Source organism: Strix uralensis, chromosome 20 (assembly GCF_047716275.1).
Source record: "Strix uralensis isolate ZFMK-TIS-50842 chromosome 20, bStrUra1, whole genome shotgun sequence".
NCBI classification, from domain to species: domain Eukaryota; kingdom Metazoa; phylum Chordata; class Aves; order Strigiformes; family Strigidae; genus Strix; species Strix uralensis.
Genome location: NC_133991.1, coordinates 1,361,421 through 1,384,358, shown reverse-complemented (window position 1 = coordinate 1,384,358; position 22,938 = coordinate 1,361,421). Strand labels below are relative to the sequence as shown.

Sequence of the window (22,938 nt, the reverse complement as noted above, 5' to 3'; positions counted from 1 at the left end):
CAACAACAACAAAAAAAATCACCTTTCACAACTTGCACAAAAGACTATGGGCAACATTATTCTGTGTCCTGAGAAAACTCGAGGGAAAAATAAAAAGGATGAAGAAATGAAGACTTACTTTTGCATCACAAAGGAGGGTTAGAAGCAGATGGAATGAGACTATGTGGAAGGCAGAGTGGGGCAGGTAAAAGCAAGAGTATAGAGGTTGTGTGCAGGCTGCTGTCTCAGGGAGGAAGCTACCTTCTTGCTAGGACTCTTTCCAGGGCTACTACCTACCTGTAACCATTCTCTGTATTGATAGGTTTGATAACAGTTGGTTAGTAAATACCTGGTAAGTCTCTGAAGTCCTGCCAATGTAATCAACCCTGATTGATTAGAGGAGACAAGCTGAAAAACATACCTTTGCATTTGTTACACCAATGCAATGTATCAGCTTTTACATAATAATATACCAACAATATACCAACATACAGTAATTGCAGCATGGCAAAACTGTCCCACTAATCCACACCTGCCAGACACAAGCAGCTGCACAAAACCTGTCTGTAAATATCAACTCCTCCCTAAACCTTACCACCTCTCCCCATGTCAAAATACTGAAACCAGAACAAGTAGCAACAGCCACTCTCACAGTACCAAATGCCTCGTGTCACCTAAATCTGCTTCTTGCAAACCACATCAGGACACCCACAGTACAGGAAGTACCGCTGTCACCTTCCACTAGGAGACAGAGGTGATATGATTCCCCCAGAATTTCTCTCCTTGACACCTTCTCAAGACTCACTGCTGTCACCTGGCACTAGCACAAAGTACACTTCCCTACTCCTCAGTACTCTCCCCTCAAGAGCCAAGACTCCAACCAAAACAAGCCATACCGCCAGCAGGCTCTTCAATGCTTACAACATATCGTGGGCGCTCATGAGACAGGTATTTTTTTCTATCCAACTGTAAAACCAGTTGCAGCACATACCATCAAGTGCCAGAATAAGGAAGAGGCAAGGAAAGAACAGAAACTTAAATTTAGTCAGATGCCAAAACTGTTCAAACAAAGTGAGAACAAAGACACCAAACTAAAGGCTTCCTCCCCATATTTCATTTTCAGTTGTGATGGCAAGTGTCTCAGTTGGTACTTTCCTCTCTAGCAGCATTAGCTGTGTAAGCTTCCAGCTCTCCATTCTCCTCCAACTGACCGTATGGGAGCTATTGCTTCATGCAGTAATAAGGCAAAGAACAATTAGTAAGTGCTGCAGTACCATGGAAATGGAAGTGACTTGACTTTTACTATCAAGAAAATACAGACATTAATCATGTTATCTCAACAGGAAGTTCTGTATTGACTTCTTTTGAAGTCAAGAAAGAAGAAAAAAATACATTTATGCTTTCTTACACTGGGTTGTTTTTTGAGCTGAGACTATCTTGTTAGCACCGGCCGCAATTTTGACAGGTTTAACTTGAAAGAGGTTAGTGCTCCCAGTGCTACAGATGTTACCGGAGTGGTGAAAAAGAAACCTCTGACTGAGAGATACATATCTATAGATATGTAAAAGAGCAGTTGCTGACAAAACACTTATTGTGCAGTGGTTCAATATTCATATACACACACATATATATATGAAGCACTGCACAATAAGTGTTTTGTCAGCAGCTGCTCTTTTACTTCCCCCAGAGATACGAACATTATTAAAAGCAAATGCAACTGAAGTGTCATGAAAGCCAATACACTGAAAAAGCCCACAGCAAGCCTGTGTGATGGTAAGAGCACACTGATGCCGTTCTCACTGTGGTTATCCAGAACTATTTTTCACATACTGAAACCACATCAGCCCCCAAGTTTGAAGTCCTGAACAGATTAGCTCTGAGCTGCTAACCCTGCAGCCCTAACTACTGCGCTGTCAACACTAACCAGGATCTCTGGTACTCTGAGGGTACCTTTGTGCCTGCTTAACTGCTTAACAGGTAAAAAGCTCTGGATGCCTGAAGTGTTGGGGTTTGTTATATGGAAAGGAAGCAATATGAATTCAATTGTTAATGAAAGGCTTCATACTTCCCTGCCAGAGAGACCTATTTTTCCTTGTGGGATCCAAAAGAATGAATTAAACTTCCTCAGCACACAAGCCAAATGATTCTTATCTCCATCAATGTACTATTGCTTTTCTTCACATGTAACTAGCACAAACTATCTGGTGAGAACAAGAAGAATCCCAAGGAGTAGTATCCAAACCGTAATTAATTTTGCAGTAAAATCTTATCATGACCTTGAACTTGCTGTCAAACAACTGGAACACTGCAAGAACTGGGGCCAAGAGGCCATTCAGCTATAGCACATTATTTAATATTTTGTTTTCCTTGGAGAAGTAGGACAGCACTCCAGATCTTCAGCAGTTTATTGATACTTCTGAGACTCACAGTTCTTAACAGAAGATCTGAAAGGTCTATTTACTTTAAGCGTGAGGCACGGTTGTACCCAGTCTACTTCCTCAGGAGCCTCAGGGTATTCCACATGATTTACCATCCTCAGTCTCCTAGAACAGATACTCCCACATTCCAGCTAAGGCACATAAACCGGGCTCCATGTGGGATCCTTGTCCCTCAACTGTTTCAGAAGGGAAATAACACCACAGATGAGCTGTGCTGTTTACTTCCACCTGTCCAGTACCCACATTTACAACCAAAAAAAAAAATCTCTAAAGTGCAATTCCAAAGTATTTTGCTCTTCATATTCCATACTCCCTAGCAAAAAGCACTACTTACACAGAGGCATACAGAGGTTGATATTGCAACTCATGATTCATAGAGGTTTGAGCAGACAGTTTATATTTATACTACTCCATAACTAATTCTTTAAAGTGAGAAACATTAAACTGAAATTTATTGCTTAAGTCCTTGTTTGGGAGAGAAGCTGCTAGCACCAACCTGACACTGTGCATGGCAGCAAGGCCAGCAGCAGCTGTAGGAACTAGCTTTTAGGCAGGAAATACCTCCTCTGCAGAGAGGAACCAGATGATGTTTGGGCACAGACAAATACTCTTTTTTGCTTTCTGTCCCCAGAACAGATTTTCTGATCTCCAACCTTCCTGGGCCTGACAGAATTAGAAAGGTACTGAACACAAGATGCCCCCAGATAAAAATCTAGAAGCAGTTACTGCTTTTCCTTAACATTCCAGATTTTGAGCTGCCACAGAAACCACAGCAGTCGAATTATACTTCTCCAGTGAGTAAATCCCATAAAATCAGGTAATGCTTTTGAAAACAGGCTGTCAGTTCTGCCATTAATTTATTTTCCTCTACCCCAGAGCACACAAACACTCCACTCTCCTGGTATTTTTCTCACCTCTCATCTGTATTTCTTGTTGCTCCCTTTCTTTCTTGGCTTGGATGGCAAGAAGGCGCCTGCTCTTCACAGCACTGACCATATCATCAGCTTCTATTTCTACTCGGTGCTCTATCTTCATAATCTCATTTTTTTTCTTTTCATTTCTTCCCATCATATTCTCATCTCTCCCATTCTCCTTATTCTTGGCCACCATTTCTTTCCGCTTCTGTTTTTCTGCTCTCTTCTTGTCATTTTCCTCCTTCAAGATAGCGAGGCGCTCCTTCCACAGCTCGGCCGATGTCTGCTGCTTGGCCTCCACGTGGTCCTGCACCGAGTACGTCATCAGAATCCGGTGGCACAGCGCTCCAAGGATCCGCAATTTCTCTTCAGGAGTCAACTCAAAGAACTCCGAAGTCTCCAGTTTCTCCAAGAACTCATCCTGCACTTCATTATCCTCAAAAGCTGCCGAATCCTTGCTTTCATCTACATTATCCGAGACCTCACTTTCCTCTTGCACATCTGACTTGCGGAGGCATAGGCGAACCAACTCAGAAGCAGAATGCAAAGTAAGTGGTATTTCAGAAAGTTTCATTCCCAGCTCAGCATAATCTTCAGCAATTTCATCCTGCAGCAGGGTCTGCAAGAGAATGACCAGTACTCGGTTCAAATAAAGGAAGCCTCCCTTTTCTGCACAAAGTGCTTCCATCAGGGAAACTGCCGTGATGGGATACTGAGCATCTGGCATCAATAACCCTGAGTAACAGCTCAGGAACTCCACCACCATGGCGACGTCCCCAAAGAGCGTATTAGGAAGTCCCTCTGGAGTATCAACCAGTTTAAAAGTAGGCAAGGTCTTCCCTTTAAGATCTTGGTCCTCATATCTTTTCTGTTTTTCCAGTTTTTCCTTCATCTCCTTCTCTTTCCGCTCCTTTGCTCTCTCCTTCAGTTTCTCTTTCAGCTTCTCCCTTTTCTTCTTCATGTACTCCTTTCGCTGCTCCTCTGTCATGGTGGCCCATTTCTTCTTGTGCTCTAGAAGCTCATAGCGTTTCTGTACTAACCCTCGCAAATCCTCGGGGAGACGGGCACGATCCTCATTTGAGAGTAACCTAGCTGTTTTGGAGATGATGCAGGAAAGAGCACTTTTTTTGTCTTCCCGGTCCTTGTTTTCTTTGTAATAGGCAATGAGATGAAGTGCTGCAGGAGGCAGATGTTTCTGGGGTTTGCTGGAAGACCTCGGGGTACCTCCAGAATTTCTGGGAGCCCTGGACACCTTAGTGGTACCTTTAGCCATGTCCAGTAGTGTCATTTGCTTCATTTTCATCTTGGGGCTCTTCAAGCCTGTCCTAGGAGACTTCGATTTCCCTGATGACTTCTGCCCATTCAGAACCCTTTTGCCTCTTTGCTTTTTGTCCAACGATTTGTTGCTGCCCTTCCCCAGTCGGCTTTTCTTTGGAATGTGGAAGTTAGAACCAAGTTTAGCAGGTGTCACAATTTTCATCACCTCTTCCAGCTCCTCCTTAGGACATTTTGAATTCTTAGGGTTTTTCACCTTCAGTGGAGCGCCAATAATAGATTTCTCCAAATGCACATGGCACCACAGAGTAGGGCTCAGTGGCTGGCCCAGGGATGATCCATCAGCTTTGGACTTCTTAGGCAGCTTTCTGTCAGGTGATCGAGAGCTCTTCCTCTTGGTTGAGGGGTTGAGAGTCATATACTAAAATTAAAGAAAGAATTATTTTGCATTAGTACTTAAAGGTTACCTAGATCCTTTTCTGTCTATTTTTGCCAAGGTTTGTTTTAAATGTATTTTTCCAATGAACAAGCAGTACTCAATATATTAAGGGTAACAGGCTTCTTAATAGTTTTCAGCATTTTGCACTGTAGTCACTACGTTGGTTATTAGGTCATTAGCTCATTCCAGAAAGTTCACCTTTAACTTTAGAAAATGAAACACTACCAAGAATTTTAAATGTTTCCTGCTACATTACATAAAACCACTTTGTTTCTACTGAACAGGTTTGTGGGGAGGGGGTTTGCCTGGAAAATGCTGACATTAATTTCAAAAACTATTCCTCTGCTCAGATTTCTTAGAGAGTCCTGTAGGGTTCAGTCCTGGACCCCACCCAGAGGAAAACAGAAGGAGCACAGGAGTGATGGGCGACAGGAGTTCAGAGGCTGCTTTCTGAACTGCCCGAAAGCATCTGGAATGAAGGTGAGACAGGATTCAGTTCTGAACTAACGTGGTTGAGCACGTGACTGGTTTTAAGCTGCTGAAATAACCTACATGACAGCACACAACAGTTTAACTCTGAGCCAAAGAGAGTCCTGAAATCAGGCTATCTCAGCATCTCAAATTCAGTTTCAGGATGCACCCAGAACACCAATATATTTCAAGAAGTGAAAAATAAACTACAAGGATATAACTTTTAGGTTATAGATAAAATTACCAGAAAACAGGGGCTGAAAATTTGAGATTCCTTAGCAATAAAAAAATTCAATAGTAGAAAGCACAGCAGAAGGTGCAAACATCTAATAAGCATTCATTTAAGAGGCATACACAAATGTGATCAAGTCAAGACTGCCATAGGAACATTCAGATTTTCTGGCTCATGGATGTTCAGGCTTGAAGGCTTTAGTTTAGGAGCTCTCATTAGCCCGTTAGAGAAATTTTTAGCGAGTATTGCACAATCACCAAATCCAGTGCCTGCATAATTTCATTCTACAAAAATTCTGTGTTGAAATCTTTCCTGAAGAGAATTACTTAAGCCAAAAGCATCCAGCATTGATATGGATCACGATAACTACAAATTCACAAATATTAGACTACAACTTATACTGTATATCCAACTGTCACTTATACACAGTTATTTTGTCAGAATACTAATTCTGGATTAATAAAATTCTCCAGCCACTTCTCAAAATTTAAAAACTCAACATAAACTCAATCTCTATGCCAACGGGGAAACATGCTATGCAAAGTGCCACCCCTAAATATAAAGCTAAGGACTTCTGTAAGTCAACCCAAAGATGCTACAGCTGCGTGTATTTTCTTATACTAAGGGTACACCTCGATCCATCAGTGCGCTGAATAAAAGAATTTGTCCACCACCAGCAAATACTTTTAATTTCTATTAAGGCAGTGACCCCAAATACTACAGCAAGGGTAAACACAGCTTCAATATGAAGAATTTATTCTTCCCTTTAAGTAAATTTACAAAGATCCAGAAGAGTCCAGCGAAGCTTGCTGGAAAAGGGTGTTCTCCTGATGAGGAAAATGGGATATAGCAAATATTTCTCTTCTAGTTTTAAAACAACGCTCGACGAAGACCGAGTCTGTGAAAACCTAAGTTTACTAAATGAAAAAACACCAGTGCTTTCCCCACCCAGACTTCATATGGCATCTACTCGATTAACAGTGTATTTGGCTGGTCATTACAAAGGGCTGGAGGAAAAAAAACCACACATCCCTGAGAGTATGCAGTACAAAATTTGTGGTATCTGCCATCACCACACCACAGAAGAATCAAGCATCACGAAGTCAAACATCCAGCTTTTACACTGTAACCATGAAAAGGGCCCAATAAGTGGTGTTACCAGGTAAGGACTACAGCTCTTCCATTTGTCTGGCACCAGGAAATCAGGTCTTTACTTGTAGACAAGTAATGCAAACTATTGGGGAAAAAAAAATAATCAAGGCAATTACACTCAAATTGTCAAAGCAGACCACTGTTTCAGACATTCAAGCTGGGTCACCTCTCAAAGGGTCAATCTTCAAGGGAGTGGGCCTTCCTGCTCTGCATCTCCCTAAGCTGATGTAAGCTTGGGAGCACCAAAACCCAACTGACACACTGAAGCCTCCGTCAAAACCGTTCAAGGGTAGGGAATGGGTGAGAAAGCAAAGGCGGTACTTTTAGGAATTCTTACCTTATGTGGGTCAAGCAAGAAGTCACTAAATTTACTGGGGAGAGAGTACTTTTTCACTAAGTCATCCTCCACTACCCACGGGGCATTCTCACACGTGCCGGCCCGTAGCGCATTATGACGGATGAAGTACCTCAGGATCTCCTTGTTGGGAGGACGCTCTGTACGGACTAAGCTATCTGCTGGTACGTTGCTGATGATCTTGGAGATAACAAACAGACACACTGTTAACATTTAACTTCTAACCACATTATAAATATAAATCATACGGCTAAAAGGAGCAAGGACCATTGTACTGCTTCGTGTCCACAAACTCTTCGCTCTTTCAAAACTCTCTTGCAAAGACTCAAAAGCAGTCAAACAGAACTTGCAGAACAGAAATGCCCAACAGAGACTGGTAGGAGATTCAGTTAGACAAAAAAGTAAAACATGTCAGTATGTTGCAGATTTCTTGCCAAAGCCCACTGCTTTATCTCTGACCTTCCTCTGGCTTGTGCTTCCTACTAACTTAAGCACTTTTACATATTAATGTTTATTTTGATTTTTTTTTTCCCCTGAAACCAGAGGAATAACTCTGCAAGCAATACTCATTAAATCAAGGTCAGCAGTGCCTCTCCTGTTAAATTAGCAAACAGACGACAAAAAGCACACACTGCTGCAGCTACACAGAGCTTCCCGACGCGCAGCGACCTACGTCTCGGAGAAGCTCAGTTCGAACAAGAGCAGCAACTGACGCTCACGATTTAACTAGCCTACCTGTGACCAAGCTTCATTAACTGCCTGACCTGAGACTGGCCAGTTAACAGCAACCCCTCTAAAGCTACTGTAGCACTGTGACTCTGAGTGTGCTACCAGGGAATTGTCAGGTGTCTCCACGCACAAAACCCAGTTCTATAGAGAAAGAGCCAGGCCAGTCAGCCTCACAGACAGCTACAGCCATCCTGCTTCCACTACCACGACTTTGGCAGGAAGCACTACATTGTGCTGTATAGATACAGTGATAGTGGTTACTTAAACTTGCATGTTCATGTTATAATAGAAAGGGTTCAAGCAGACAACTCACCTTATCTTCATTTTTCAGCTTGACATCATATTTGTGTGGCAGGAATTTAGGTGGAACCCACTTCCTTTCTTCCTTCTTCAAAGAAGTGGGAAGTTTCCGAGGAGACCTACGTGCCCGATCATCTGATAAAGCAAGGTAAGACATTAAGTGTCTTAGTATTAGAGTTCAAAGAATCCACTGGACTGACACCCCACCCCTTGCTATCTGTACAGGGTTTGGTTAAACTACAACATCAGGAAAAATATCCTAAATTGGGTTTCAAAAATATCCTGAAGATGCAGGCTGGGAATGGGAGTCCCTAAACAGCTCTGAAGCAGGAGGCAACACTTATCTTCAAGGAGTATAAAGGACCACTTGCAGTATTTAATCTCATCTCTCTACAGACCGTAAGCTGCAACCACCCATGCAAAGGGATAAAATGTCTACAAAATTCATAAAGTGGAGACAGGTTTCAATAGCCTAACCAGTAACCTGCTTCGGGAGCTCCTGCTGAGAGCCCTAGCTGTCTCTGCCATGCCATACTCGAAACAATTCTACTGCAGGAATTACTGACTCTAAATTAAAGTAACTTTTAAAATCATTTAACTTCAGTGGCCATTGAGTCTTTTACAGTTATGAGCCCTATGTGGATGGGCTAGTTTAGCTGGGGATTTTAAGCATACTTATACAACCAGTCTTTTTATTCTCAAAGAAATGTAACTGAAAGAGTACAAGGGCATCACACCACCTTGCCAGCTGGTGTCAAGCTATTATTTCTATAGTCAGGTTGCAAATGTTAACCATTTAAGACAAAATCCAATCTTACTGAAGAAAGCAATCCCCAAACGTTTTTATGTTTGTGGCTACGGGTCAAAGCAAACACTAAAGCAAGCACAATAGATGTATACGCAGAATACAAGTAGATGCCAGACTTAAGTCAGACTTTTAAACATACATGTATCTCTATCTCACTGTCACACTGTAAACCCTACAGCATTTAAGCTTCAGCAGCATTATAGCTTACATGGTATAAACCCAAGTTCTGTCCCCCTCCACCTTCCAAAGTCGGTCCCCTTGGTTCGGGAGCAGATCACAGTTGCGAGGGGCTTGCCCCGCCACACAGAGATGTGCAGGTACTTCCCATATTAGTGCTGCATTTCAGATAATGCAGCCTAGAACCCTCTGCTCCAAGCACCGCTCATTATAGAAGTTTTCCTTTAAAATAAAACCCCCTGAGTTTTGTAACAGTGATAGCATTGATAGTATGAAAAGTGACTAATCCTCTCATTGCAAGTCAGGCTGAGACAGAAATTTTGCATGCTTTGGTTCCACATTTGTATTAAGAAAATCCTGCTAAGTTCACAAATACCGAATTGTGTTTTTCTGCTTCAACAGCACAACGGAAATCGCATTCAAGCTCTGTAAAAGATCTGCCTTCAGCGATCTGCCTCAATGTCTCTTAAGCAGCTGAATGCTACCTTTGCCGGATGTGAGTACTACGCACAGCAAGTTTATCTTTAAGAAATAACGACGTGTTGTCAGCCCTGGCTCTGACTTTGAAGGCCCCGGTTACAGCACTGCTTCTGCAACAGGCCTGGAAGCGACCTCTCCTTTTGTGATTTACTTTCTAGATTCTAGAAATAGGGATGACTACATTGAATTCCATCAAAGAACGCTGGGATACTCGGGAGTGGGGAAGAAGAAATCACTATATATTCCTTCCTGAAGTATGGTTTTTTTGTAAAATAACTTTATTACAATCCAATACAACAAACACATTCACTACACTACTGGAACCTCATGAAGGATCCATATGCTACTGTCTCCTCCTATTCACCACTTACTTTGGTTTCTCCAAAGCAGCATTAGTTCCAAGTACCACTCAAGCTGCAGAACCTGCCTTTTGTAGTTCACCATCCATTTTCAAGGAAAACTAACCTTCCCTCTCACTACTGCAGATTTTTCCAGAGTTCACTCCCTAAGCGACTAAAAATACAAAGCCACTTCAGACTGCACGTATGTCGCAAAAAAGCTGGTATAAGGCCTTATTTTCAGCTTCTGAAGTACAGTAGACTCCTAACCAGAGACTGAAGCTTTCTCTGCCCCTTTTTTCCTCCAACAAAATCAGCAAGCTTGACATTAGTAGAACTGCTAAGGTTAACTCTGCCCCCTCGTGTGTGCACAGAAAGGTACAGCTCTTACATCACACACGGTTATGCAGAGCCTGCTATTGCTTCTAAATGCTCACTCCACCCGTATTACTGGTGGTCAAGTATGCTATTAGAAAGAAAAAGTCAAAGTGTGGCTAGGTACCTCCAGATACTGTACACAGCCTCCAGCAGGTGTAGTCCAGGGCCTGAACCCACTAAATGAAAGCTCATCTTTACTACTTCTGTAGTATGCTGCATAAATGTAACAAATGCTACATAGTTATTGTAATGGACTCCAGAATACAGATTCAGTAATGAGTTTACTGTGAACTCATTATATTATATAGCTCATTCTATTATAACCCAGAATACAAAAGCATTAGCAGTAAAATATCCTTTAAATAAATCCCTATGTACAAGGAGAAGAGTTAAAAGAACAAGTGCTTATTGCTTTTACTGATTATCTTATGACTCTGCTAGCATCTTTGATTTGAAAACGTTGAGGTTCATCCTTTACAGAAGGGGTAGGACAGTCCCAGTTCCCAGGCCAGATAATCAGCTGAGTCAGAGACTGAGAAAGGCACAGGAATCCCCATTCCTGCAGTGTTCTTCCAACCTCAGAGTGCCGACTGGCAAGGTCAGCAAGACCACAGCTGCACACAGCTGGTTAGAACAAAATGTCACGGTAGACTTTACCAAAACACCCAAGCCCAAAAAAGCTGCTGTAAATTTGGTCAACAAGCATTTTAAAAGTAAAAGGTACTTTCCATGCCTTTCAACTAAAATAAAGAAATAAAATCATGCATTAGTCCCTCTCCAAGCACTACTTGTTTCAAAGGATGAATATAAGGCCAGATTGTTACAGAAACACTTTCCTTCCTGGTTATATGGAATACTGCAATGAAATCAAAACAGCTCATAACTTTTTCCAGTACAAATCAGAAGCAGTTGACAATTATTAAGCTTGGGACTAGAGCTTGATAGAACTTGTTTTCCAGTCCTGACTTTGCTATTAGCTTGCTGGGCTGTTTTCTGAGTTTCCTCTTCTCCGTATCAGAGGAGGTTATTAGAGAAGGTTGCTTCCCCAGATGTTGAGTGGCTATTTACAAATGTAAGCACTTTATTACATTTATGTACCTTTAAAATTAAGCTATCTAGATTAGAGTTGTGCTGTGGGGTTGGGTTTTTTTTGGTTTTAAAACATTTTTTGAAGTCTCTTTTAGAGAATCTTATAATTCCATCTTTAAGAAGTTACATAGGACAAGAAACTGATTTTTTTTTTTTCTTCTCTTTCAACAGTACCTTCTCAGAGTCAAGAAAAGTCTTGGACATCCACTGTTTAGTTCTGCAGCAAGGAGGAACAGATATGAAAGAGGGGAACAATGTTTCAAAGCATGTTTTATTTTGAACCCTTAGAAAAAAATTAATACTATTCTTCTGCATGAATTTTGTTTCAACATTTGAAAATTGGAAAGGGGATAAACCAAAATAAATTAAAAACCGCCTTATTTTTTATGTCAGCTGGGGACATGAAAGAGAATTAGAGCTTGTCTCTGACTGCAGAACAACAGGCTGTAGAACTACAGATGTTTGCTCTGAGGATGAACATCACAAAACTTTATGAATTTTTGCTGCTGCCTCCCCAGGTTTTTTTTAAATACACTTATTACACTTCCAAAGCTTACACGTTTCATGCATAGCTTTCGGTATTACACCTTAGAATGACAGCACATTTTCTGCTTTAGAACAGGCAAGAACAGTTGAAAGCCAACAACACTGATGCCACCAGAACTGCACCACTAACAATGGCCATTTCAGAATTTTCATCACGTCACGCTGTTTAAACATCACATACAACATTCACAGCCCAGGCCCAAGATGTATATAAATTCAAATACTCACTTCCAGGTGCTACCTACTGGCATGCTGTCCTACTACTTACTCATACTTTCCCTCCTGTTGTCATCCTCCTTCAGGATAGCTTCCTTCTGGTTGTCCTGAGCTGCCTGGCTGGAGTTCTCCTTGTCACTGGATGGGGAATCACAGGCTCCATCAGATTTCTTTTCTGAGGCCTCTTCATCAACTTTCTCCAGGGGATGTATTTTCACAACTTTCACAGGCAACATTTTCTCCTTACCAACCTGCACACAAATATTGATGAAAACTGAACCTGTTTAACACTACGAGGAAGGAAAAAAAGCAGCTAAGAACCTACAAACCGTAATTTGGCAAAACACTTAATTGACATCCTCCTTGCAAGTAGCTCATGATCCCTCTCATGAAACAATTACAGGATTTCTTTCTACCACTCCTACCTGGAAGTTCTGTACAAATTGCCAAGAAAGAGAAAAACCACCAACCCACAAGTTTTTCCAGTGTTTAATAATGCTGCTTTCTCAGTCTAAGGGAAGAATGTGTGTGCAAGGTGCAAGTGTGCTCTCTCAGCAGCCCCAGTTGAGAGAGTACGTCCTGAACAGATTGCTAACAGATAACATTTTATAACTTTCCCTTATTTTCAACACATTTGAGTTTTCCCCATCATTCCCAGTTTTGGAGGGAATTTTCTAATCATTGGAGCATCATTACAGATTTGTAAGCAGTTGACTTCAAGCTACATTAGTTTAAGACTAAAAATATGTATTTTTATATATATTTAAATAAATACACAGACCATCACATATTTAAGCAGTATAACAAGCATATCTCCATTTCCCCACGCACACACATAGATCAGTCACTTTTCTCTTGCCATCAGTATTGGGTCATCCACGTGCTTCTGCTCACGGAACTGTTTTGCATTCAAAAGCAGGTGCTGTCACTGGGATTCTATAGGAAAGAAATTCTCACCATCTTTCTGATAATGTAAGTGGCTAACACACTCTTCCCATCTCCTGCTTTTATATGTCCAAAATTAGCTCTGTGCAAAAGCATGGGATAAAATGGAAAACAGATCCTTACCTCAAAGTCACACTCTTCTCCCACTGCAAATTTGGTCATGATCTCCAGCCAAGCTGCATCCACCAACTTTTCCAAAGATACAGTGTTGTGGTGGACTATTTCCAGTACCAGTTTCTCATACCAGATGGGGAACTCCTCCTTCAAGCTGAGCAAACCCATAAGAAGTTTTCATTATTCAGGGAATAAAAGCCAAAATGCAAAGTAGCCTCCCATTTCGCAATTCCGGGAACATTAACAGCCAGGACAATGTTTGAGGCAGATGCCACATTAGCATGCAAACATCCAAGGGCTTTTTGCTGCCCTCCCCCCAACGTGTTAATTGGCATGACAATACAAATTGTACTTGTCCTTCCCAGAAGGAACACCATAAAGCATTCTGGAAAAGCAGTACTGCCGCTGAATCCTTTCTTGCTGGTTATTACTGCCTCTCTAGTGGATGTTAAATACATACCAAGACCATGTCATTATTATGGGGCTTGTTACTTTAAAATTTTTGCTTCCAACAATAACACGATGCTGATGAACATGTAGCATTTCTTTCTTCCCAAACAGACTGCTAACACAGTAAAGAAGATAGAGGCAGGCTTACACAATCAAATTATCTTTCCAGACAAAAATATTTTGTGTGTTTCACTATGTCATGATCTTCAAACTTTTTCATTCAAAGAAGAGAAAGGACTGCTAAAAATTTACCTGACTGATTTCCTTTCCAAAAAGATCAGGTCAGTTGGCTTATAAGAGAACTAAGAAATATATTGCATAAAGCTTTCTGGCTCAAAAGTAAAGTTCGTTTCAAGTTACTGTAAGGAGGAACAAAATACTCCCTTTTTCCAAAACTCTTTCAGCTTCCCAGCCTCAGGGATCCATTGCTGACAATCCTCAGCTCTATTTGCTGTTCTACAACTGCCACGAACAAATTTATCCCATTAGCAAGCTGCCTAAATGAACCTGGTTTTATTCAGACTAGTGTCAGGTATTAAAGCAGCCAGCAAACTGCCTGGGAAGCTTTTAATCCCATTTCAAAGAGACAAGACCAAAATCTCATTTCAGCGAGTCTTTTTTTCCCCACATTTAGAGAGACTATAGCTAAATTTGCTATTGAGAAATCTTCCATTTATATTTCATTTACATTTCTTCATGTTTTCAGAAGTGGCCATCCAACCCAACATTGTTAACCAAAAGTAAACCAACACTAGACCAATGCTTTTTGGCTCAGAATTATAAATTTACAGAGCTGGCTCTGCACTCTCCCCTCAAACAAGAACACTAGGGAGGAAAGACTGAAGACAATGGTACTTCAACCCTAATAGAAATTAGCACTATTAGCAAATAGGTTTCTTATTTGTTGCCTTTAAGGATATGATTAACCTCAAATGATGGGGAATTTCTCCATAGGCTAAGGCTATTAACTCTTCTGCCAGTGATTCAGACAAGTGGATTCTTCAGGAAAGAGGCAGCAGAAAATTTAACCTCTTAGGTAGTACTGCTGACAATCTCCCCAGTTTGAATCCAGGAAAAATAAAGTCACAGAAGTCCAAGTCATCAGTTCACAGAACAGAGAAACATGCCATTTGTTTGGCATAATTCCTACAATTTGGTAATCACAAAGCTATATATGTTGGACGAGCCAACGACTTGCACGTTTACAGAAAATTCACTTCTATGGGAAGGGTCATGCTGGATCTCGACCAAAGATTCCAGGCCTGTGCTGTGTGCTAGAGGGGGAGGTCAGGGACACGGCAGCCCAGAGGAATACTGGTGGTCTGAACCTCTGTTCTGACTCTTGCTGGTTTCTCTTTGTTCTTTAGTGTTCCCAGTAGAGCAGATCCCCCAAAGTCTCACTCCAAAATAATCTTTTTTAGTACAAAAACTGATTCCAGTGCAGGTCTGGAAAAAATAATTACAGTTGGGGACCCGACTGATGTGAAACACTTCAACAGCCTCTTTTTACTGTATTTTTACTTTAGCTCCTCCAAGATTTATTTTTTTTCCCCTCTGAAAAATTCCCATTACTCAAGGGGCTTTAAAATACGCCAAGTACCATATGCTGAACTATTTTGGTTCAAGTAATACCAAGATACAGCACTAAATAAGTACATTACTCAACTGCATTAGTGATGGCATCAAATTTGTACTTGATTTGCTTTCAACGCCAGAATCCCCAGATCTACTTACAGCCAGTAAAAAGCTACTTACCTCACCTCATAAACTAGCAATCACATATCATTCCCAAGTCCACTCTTCTGCCCCAATGCCTAAAGATAGACACATACCGATTTCTTCACTGGTACTTACAGCTCAGCAACTTCCTGCTCCTCCTCCCAAGCCTCTTTGTGCGTCAGCTGGCTGCTTCCTGTGCTTTTGCACGTCCATATTCGTTCGCTGTACCTCTCTAAACGTGCTTCGTACTCTCTGTAGAAGCGGCAGCTCAGGAAAACAGGATTTATGCAGTGGAGAGCGTTATCACAGCAGCACAAGATGATCAAATTCAATTAAACCCTTACTATTGGAGCGCACAAAGGCTGAGGATCGCTACAGTACAGTCTGATCCTGTGTCTACCACGGAGATGCTGTGTTAAATCCAGACCAGGATACGCTGGAGCTTTCTGCAGCTGAAATGCCTGTCCTGTTCAGCACTGACATACAGAAGGTGCCACAGCACCATCCGTTCAGCTGAACCGCATACGGCTGAACATTTTCATGGCATCGCTAAGTTACTTTTCAGCTTTTCCAGTCTGATTCATTGGAAAAGAGCACGAACACTATCACAGGCACGCACAGGAGACATGGCATGGACTGCTGCTAAATGCCCCACAATAACTGTTGGGGAACTACTACTACTAATGCCTCAGGGTGGTGTTACAAACTCTGGATGCAACTTACCAGTCTACCCAGTACCCCCAATCTTTTGAGGAAAAAAACCAAAAGCTTTAAAATGGAAATGACTAGAAAGGCCAGCTCTCCTTTGGTTTCCAACAAGGGCAGCCTCCTGCATCAGCACAACATGAGGATCTTCCTCACCAACTACATCCCCTGCTTCCTGTATCACAACCAGTCTCAAGGTGAAGTTATTCTGGCCGTTAGGATTAATGGGTGCACAGATAAGTCACCGTGGTGCAGACAGCATTATCAATTACAGCATTAGCTACTCTGGTGTAAGCACCTGTGGCTATGCTCTACCTGGTCCACCTAAGCAGTAATTAACTGTCAGTGTAAACAGAGAGAAACTACTTCATACTTTCTACTGAACACGTACAGGCACAATTATCAGAAAAGCTAGCACAGTGTAAATCCATACCAATTTGCCCACTGGCAGCCTGCTTAAGTTGTCATATGCTTACTGATGGTAATTTAAGTGGAGAAATTATAAGAGAGGCAAGAAAAGCATCTTTCCCTTCTTCTTCAGCACGCTCTCCAGCAGAAGAGCCAGCACAGAGTACAAAGCAGACTTGTAACAGCTACAGCGGCTCAGCCCGCTGCAGCACAAGTGCTAATTATGAGTCTCTGTGGGAACAAGTAGATTGCTTCACGCTCCTGCGAAGGCAGAGCCACCAGGCACAGCAAATCGCTCATCGTATCCTGCATATGCTTTGTCTTTCAAGAAAATTTTAGTGCAACTAACCTATTTCTTTTTTTAAGATTCCTGTTAGGAAGACAAATTACAACCTCAACAAAACCAATTTGCTCGGACGTTTTTTTACAGCCCCAAGGTAAAGCACAAGAAGGTACAGAAGCTGTGCTGTGGACGCTGATATACAGGTATCTTACAGCCACAGCAATTGGTGCTACGCCAGAATAAAAGCAGGAACAGAGCTGCCTCCAGAGGAGGCTGCCACTGCTGACAGTACCCCTCTGCTCGGAGCAGGTCTGAAGACCAAGCAGAAATCCTGTGGTTCCCAGCTTGCCCTGCTCAGGGAGTCTCCTGCTCTTCAGCAGATGAACAGCCATCTGACAAGTCATCACACCAGTAAGTTTTGAGCCCTCTGGCCAATTCTTACCCCTCCCTGAAGTTTCAAAGATGCTCAAGTTTCCATAGAAAGGAGAGGTGCTACAGGGCAGGGGCAGGAAGCGCCGTCGCTGTGGTGGGGCAGCGGCAAGGAGTAACCACAGCTCATAGAGGAACTCCTCTGTGCAGCGCCACCAACCAGACCAGAAGTGGGATTTTAACAAATTTTTGTAATGATACTGAGTTAGGAGGGAAGGGGAAAAAAAAACCCCAACCAAACAAAAAACAACCAAACAAGAAACCAGGAATCCTGTATTTACAGCAATTAACCACTTTAATAATAACTAAATTACAACCATAATACTATTCCTTCCTATGCCTTTCCCATAAAAAGAAGAGTTAAAAGCAAATTCAATCCTCACAGTTGAAAGGAACCTTAACATACAAGTAACAGCAGTCTTCAGCTTCATTCAGCAACCCCACCTTCACTATCCCCTGGGCTTTCCTTCTGTGCATCCACGGACAGCACCTAGATAAGCAGGACTCACAGCTGCCATCACACAAGTGATAAAGGAAAGACAATTTCTTAGGGGATGAGGACATTGCCTTTAATCCTTCAGTAGTCTAACTATAAACAAATATTTGAGATACATCTGGAAGATAAAGTTATGGTCTACTTCACTCCTACATTTATCAACTTTCTTCTCTCTAGACCCGTGAGGAGATTCCTTTCCTTCCAGCAAGGAGAGCAAATAAATGCTGATCTCCAGTTTAAAAATAATTGAGAGATACATTTTTTTCCTAACACTATTTCCCATACTGACAGGGAGATCCATGAGAATTTTCCCCTCCTTGTACATGCCTATGAGATCAAGCTTAATCACACCATATCAGCACCCACATTTTTTAGATCAACACCGAATTTAAAAGCAGCAGGTATAGCAGTTTCCCTGTCCAGCTCAGCTCTGCCTCTCAAATGCAATTTAATTCCACCTACAGCTGGTCAGCTCATCTAACACTGACCCCTGGACACATGCCTTAACCAGCGCTTGAGACTCATGCCCACAGTGCCCACCCTGCCTTTGTGCTCCAGGTTCTGCTTTGAAATCCTGTGGCCAGCACAAAGCCAAAACACAGGAGGATGTTTTTGCAAAGTTTACTGTAGCTCAAACTTTCCACTACACATATGCTATTTGTCCTTTCCACTCAGATTGGATACAAACCCAAGAAATTTCAGACCCTTCAGCAGGTCTGACTCAAGTCTACAAGTCGGGGCTTAATGGTATATACCATAACCAACCCATCTCTCTACACAGCTGGAGCTGCCGTCGCCACAAATTCCCAACACCTGGACACTTGTGAACAACACACAGGTTAAATCAAACAGTTGACTACCCACTGTGTAACAGTTAATACAGCACATCTGTTTGCATCACACTAAAGATCACTTAATGCTGAAAGGCAGAAAACAAAGTTACAATAAAAACAAGGGACCCTATTAAAGAAAAATGTTTAAAAGTAAACAAGCTAACCACTGCACAAGATGACTATTAAGTGCATACAAAGTTTACTTCTTCCTGGGTTACTGACGTCTTCCCAGAAATGACTATGAACTCCAAAACAGCTTTAGAGTATCTTAATTGTTTCCACTTGCTCGGGAAGCAAACTTACCAGGAAGGTCAGTACATTTATAAGACACTACTCCCTGGGTGGGTGGCAAAGTTCTCCTAGAGCTGCAGAGTGTGACACAACTGTGCTTTGTTTGGTGCTTCCATCTTTCAGCCAGAGTTTAACTGGCCAGTATCACACATGAAGATGTGAACGACAGGCTTTAACTCGCATGCCAAATGCACGCCTCATGTTCTCTGTGCTGCTTACCATACAAAAACACTAAAGATGGACAGCAAGCTTTTATCTGAGAAGGAAAGCAACAAAGCTTCCCAAAACTGTACACTGATGACTGAAGAAAAGCTTTTGCTGAACACTGCCCTCTTGCCAGTCCAGGACGGTCAGCTCTCTGAACCAAGCACCCCTCGAGCTGGCAGCTGGTTTTCCAAACTGCAGCCAGTATAGCAGAACACACGCTGCAGCCGTCCCACGTGCTAATGAAAGAGATGACCTGCTCACCAGGGAATAAATTTGGTGTTTGGCAGACACCAAATGCTCAGTACATGCACCACAGACCAGGTGCACAGGTGACATAAGCCAGACAAGATCACAGTGCACATGAAGCATTTACCTGACATTTCACATAGAGCAGATCCTACAGAGCTCCTGCGAGGATGAGTCTATCTCTGACCACCCAGCGATCCACCCATCCCTGCATCCACACAACTAACAAGGCTCACTCAGAGTTGGACACCAGAAGCCCAAGGCTTTGCCAGGATGGAAAGGGCTCCACACAGCATGGTTTCTCTGAAAAGGTTTCTGGGGCATTTGGCAGTCAAAGGAAGCCACGTAAGCTACAAAGAAATATCAGACCCAAATAAACACCTGAGCTCTGATGACCAGCCTATCCATCTGTCCACTGCTGCTAAACACTTTCTTAACACAAGTCCACAGGGCAAACATCTTTCCTCATATAAAATACCCCAATCTCCATTTTTTGTTCAACCCAATGTACAGCTGAAAACTCTAAGAGAAAAAAAAGAAAAAAAAGAGTCTTAAGAACTTTTGATGTCTTTCAAATACCTCATTCGTAGCTGTGCAGTGTAAGAACGTGTGCACCCTTTAGGGAAAGAGCTGATCAATATTTTTTCCAGGTGAAAAAGAAAAGGAGACCATGTTCTGCCAGGCCTCAGCATAAATGACACCAAGAGCCGCTCTGGGCTAAGGCTCGGGTACCTCATCACACGCCCCCTCTGCAGGCCGCTTCCTCTGCGCTATCTAGGATAAACAGAAGTGACAAAAAAGAAAACCCTCCAAGTCTTCCTTAGGTAACATCTCCCTTCAACTTACTGACTCATTTGCAATTTTCTGTTCCACTTTTTGCCTAGCCTATATTATACACAGTCAACAAAGCAAGACAGAAACCTAACATTACTTAGTTTCTCTTTTTAGCTTCATGACGTCTATCTGCCAAGATGAACTTTCTAGAACATGACAGGCTGTCCGCCTCCCACAGCACCCCATGAAGTACTTTCTCCAAGAGAAGAGCATCTCTCTAGAACTTCAGTGCTTGCATTGGTTTCCTCTTTCCTTTTGACCCTGTAGCTAATCCCTCTGAGCATTTTGACCCTGCACCATTCCCTCTGAGGATGAGAAACCACCCCTTTTTTGCCTTAACGTTAATATCATCCAAGTGTTTGCAGAAACACGTCCTCCATCTACTCACGGATCCACAAGAGCCATACCAACAGACTGGTGCTCTCAGACGGTGCCCCATAACTCCACTGTGCTGTTCCTACAAGGCAGACAAACCTTAAAGCTACATCTTCTGTTACAAAAGTAGTAATTAGGTTTAAACTCTGTCTTTTTGATCTCTGATTGCTCCTCATACGGAAAGAGAGAGAACAGGTCCCTGCCTGATCAGATGGATGACTGAGCTACTTTCAGTTTGCACATACCACAATAGCAGGTTTTTGAGTCACAGATTGAATGCTTTAATTTAAAATACTGTTAAAAAGCAAGTATCTAACACTCTACTCAATCTCATTTTATTGAGCTGACCACATTAGTAATGCCTATCTGCCCTCAGATATGCATTTCCTCTTCAAAAGCTACCTAATCCTTCCTAGGGGCCTTCACTAGCTGTTCTTCATACTGAGGTAACAAGAGACTCTCCAGTACAGGGGTCTGTGTGAGTTCTGGAGTCCCTTTGTCTTCCGTGCTCCCAACATCTCCGAGGTATGTTCCTATATTCATGCATTTCTGTCTCACTTCCAGTCCTTCCTTCAGTTCCTCAGATTTTGACCCTTATAGCACAAACAACAAAACAGCCTCCTGAAGCAGCAGTTTGTGGGTTACAACGGTGCAGTCCTGCCCCCCCAGCCCTGCTGGGGACTGAACAGTAACTCGGCCTTGGTGGCCGCACACCGCCGTGCGTTACCTGCCTGGCCCACCTCCGCTTCCTGCTGCTCGAGGACTGTCACCCGCTGACTCTCGTGGAATCATTTAAATTAAAAAAAAAGTTTTTCATGCAAAATCAGCCCAGAAGATACTCACATTCAGAATGAAAACCTGGGTGCTCCACTGGCAAGCTACTTCTGTCGCTATTTTATTCTCCTGCATGCGGCAGTCTCTAGTTTCAATGCCAGCCCTCCCCCACGGGATACACCCCCCAAATGTGCACTGCAACCCCCCTCACGAACTGTTCCTGCGCTAATTGCATTAACCAACCCCGACCTGCCGGGATCCTGAACACGCAGCCAGCTCCCGGTTCCCGGCCGCCTTTACCCGTTAGTTTCCTTCCACGGCCGCGCCGCCTCAGAGCGCTCCAGCCCCGCGGAGCTGCTGTCGCCGCTGCCCTTCCCCCGCCTGGAACCGCGTTTTAAGCCGGGTCAGAAACTTGTCAGGGAACAACCGCCCCGGCGCCAGGGCCGAGCCCGGCGGCAGCGCGGGCCGGGGGGCCGGGCTCCCCTCACGGGCCGGGCAGAGGCGCCGCCGCCGGCCGGGCCCTTCCCGTGAGCAACCGAGGAGCCGAACGGCCCCACTCCCGCTTTGTTCAGCCCCGCCGCGCCCCCCGCCCGCGCGGGGCCGCCCCCCGGGAGCGCCGGGGCCGCCACGGAGGCCGGTTGCGCGCCCAGCAGCAGCGGGACCGCGCGGCCCGCGGGCGGCCGCCGCGGCAGGTGACAGCGGCGCCGCCGGAGCCCTCCCCGCCGCCCCGTCCCCGTCCCCCCGCGCCCCCGGGCCGAGCGGATACTCGCGGGTGCGGAAGGCCTCCTGCGTGTGGGGAATGACGAACCGCTCCCCCGCCTCCCCCGGCGGCAGCGGCTTGGCCAGCGGGAAGGGCTTGCGGCCCAGCAGCGGCGCCATGGCGGGACGAGGCGGGGTCCCGGCCGGGGCCGGCGGATCCGCGCGACGACCCCAGCGGCGGCGGCGGGACCCGGGCGGGAGGATTGAAAAATGGCGGGAGATTCCCCTCCCCCTCCCGGGCGGGCGGCGGGCCGAGCCTCGCCGCGCGCACCCGAACCTGCCTCCCGCGCCGCAGGGCCCGCCCCCGCCGCCGCGGCCCCAGGAACCTACTGGCGGGCCGCCGGCGTCGCCGCCTTCCGATTGGCTGGGCGGCCCGCCAATCGCGCCGCCTCGCCCCGCCCGCCGGCACAGCAAGCTGGCTTGCACCGCGCGCGAGGTGAGAGGTCGCGTTATGTAAGTGGTAGAAGGCGCGACTCCATTTTGTGTCCCCGTTATCTGCCCGCCCCCCTCCCCGCGGCGGCCAATCGGAGCGCGCCCCCGCCCCCCCCGCCCATCCGGGTACCGCGGCGGGGCCGCGCGCCAGGCTTTGTCCTCCGCGCTCGGCTCGTGCCGCCCCCCGCCTCTTAAAGGGGCCGCGGCGCGCGGGGCATGGCGGGCTCGGCGGGGAGGCCGCCGCCCCTCGGGGAGCGCGGGCCTGGCGCCCACTGGGCCGTCCCCCTCCGCGGGGAGGCGAAGCGGCGGCTCCGGCGGGGCG

The 22,938-nt window shown here is 44.4% G+C and overlaps 1 protein-coding gene across 1 annotated transcript in view; it reads right to left on the bottom strand.

The window, feature by feature from the left end:
- Positions 1 to 22,425, bottom strand: part of BAZ1B (bromodomain adjacent to zinc finger domain 1B) — a 50,755-nt gene extending 28,330 nt beyond the window's left edge. The window contains exons 1-7 of the mRNA XM_074890482.1: positions 22,192 to 22,425; positions 15,680 to 15,796; positions 13,385 to 13,529; positions 12,369 to 12,567; positions 8,298 to 8,419; positions 7,238 to 7,435; positions 3,332 to 5,027 (exon numbers count right to left, since the gene is read on the bottom strand). Coding sequence (XP_074746583.1) covers positions 3,332 to 5,027; positions 7,238 to 7,435; positions 8,298 to 8,419; positions 12,369 to 12,567; positions 13,385 to 13,529; positions 15,680 to 15,796; positions 22,192 to 22,304 — 2,590 coding nt within the window. The 5' untranslated portion in view covers positions 22,305 to 22,425. The remainder of the gene's footprint in view (positions 1 to 3,331; positions 5,028 to 7,237; positions 7,436 to 8,297; positions 8,420 to 12,368; positions 12,568 to 13,384; positions 13,530 to 15,679; positions 15,797 to 22,191) is intronic.
- Positions 22,426 to 22,938: the final 513 nt, after the last annotated feature.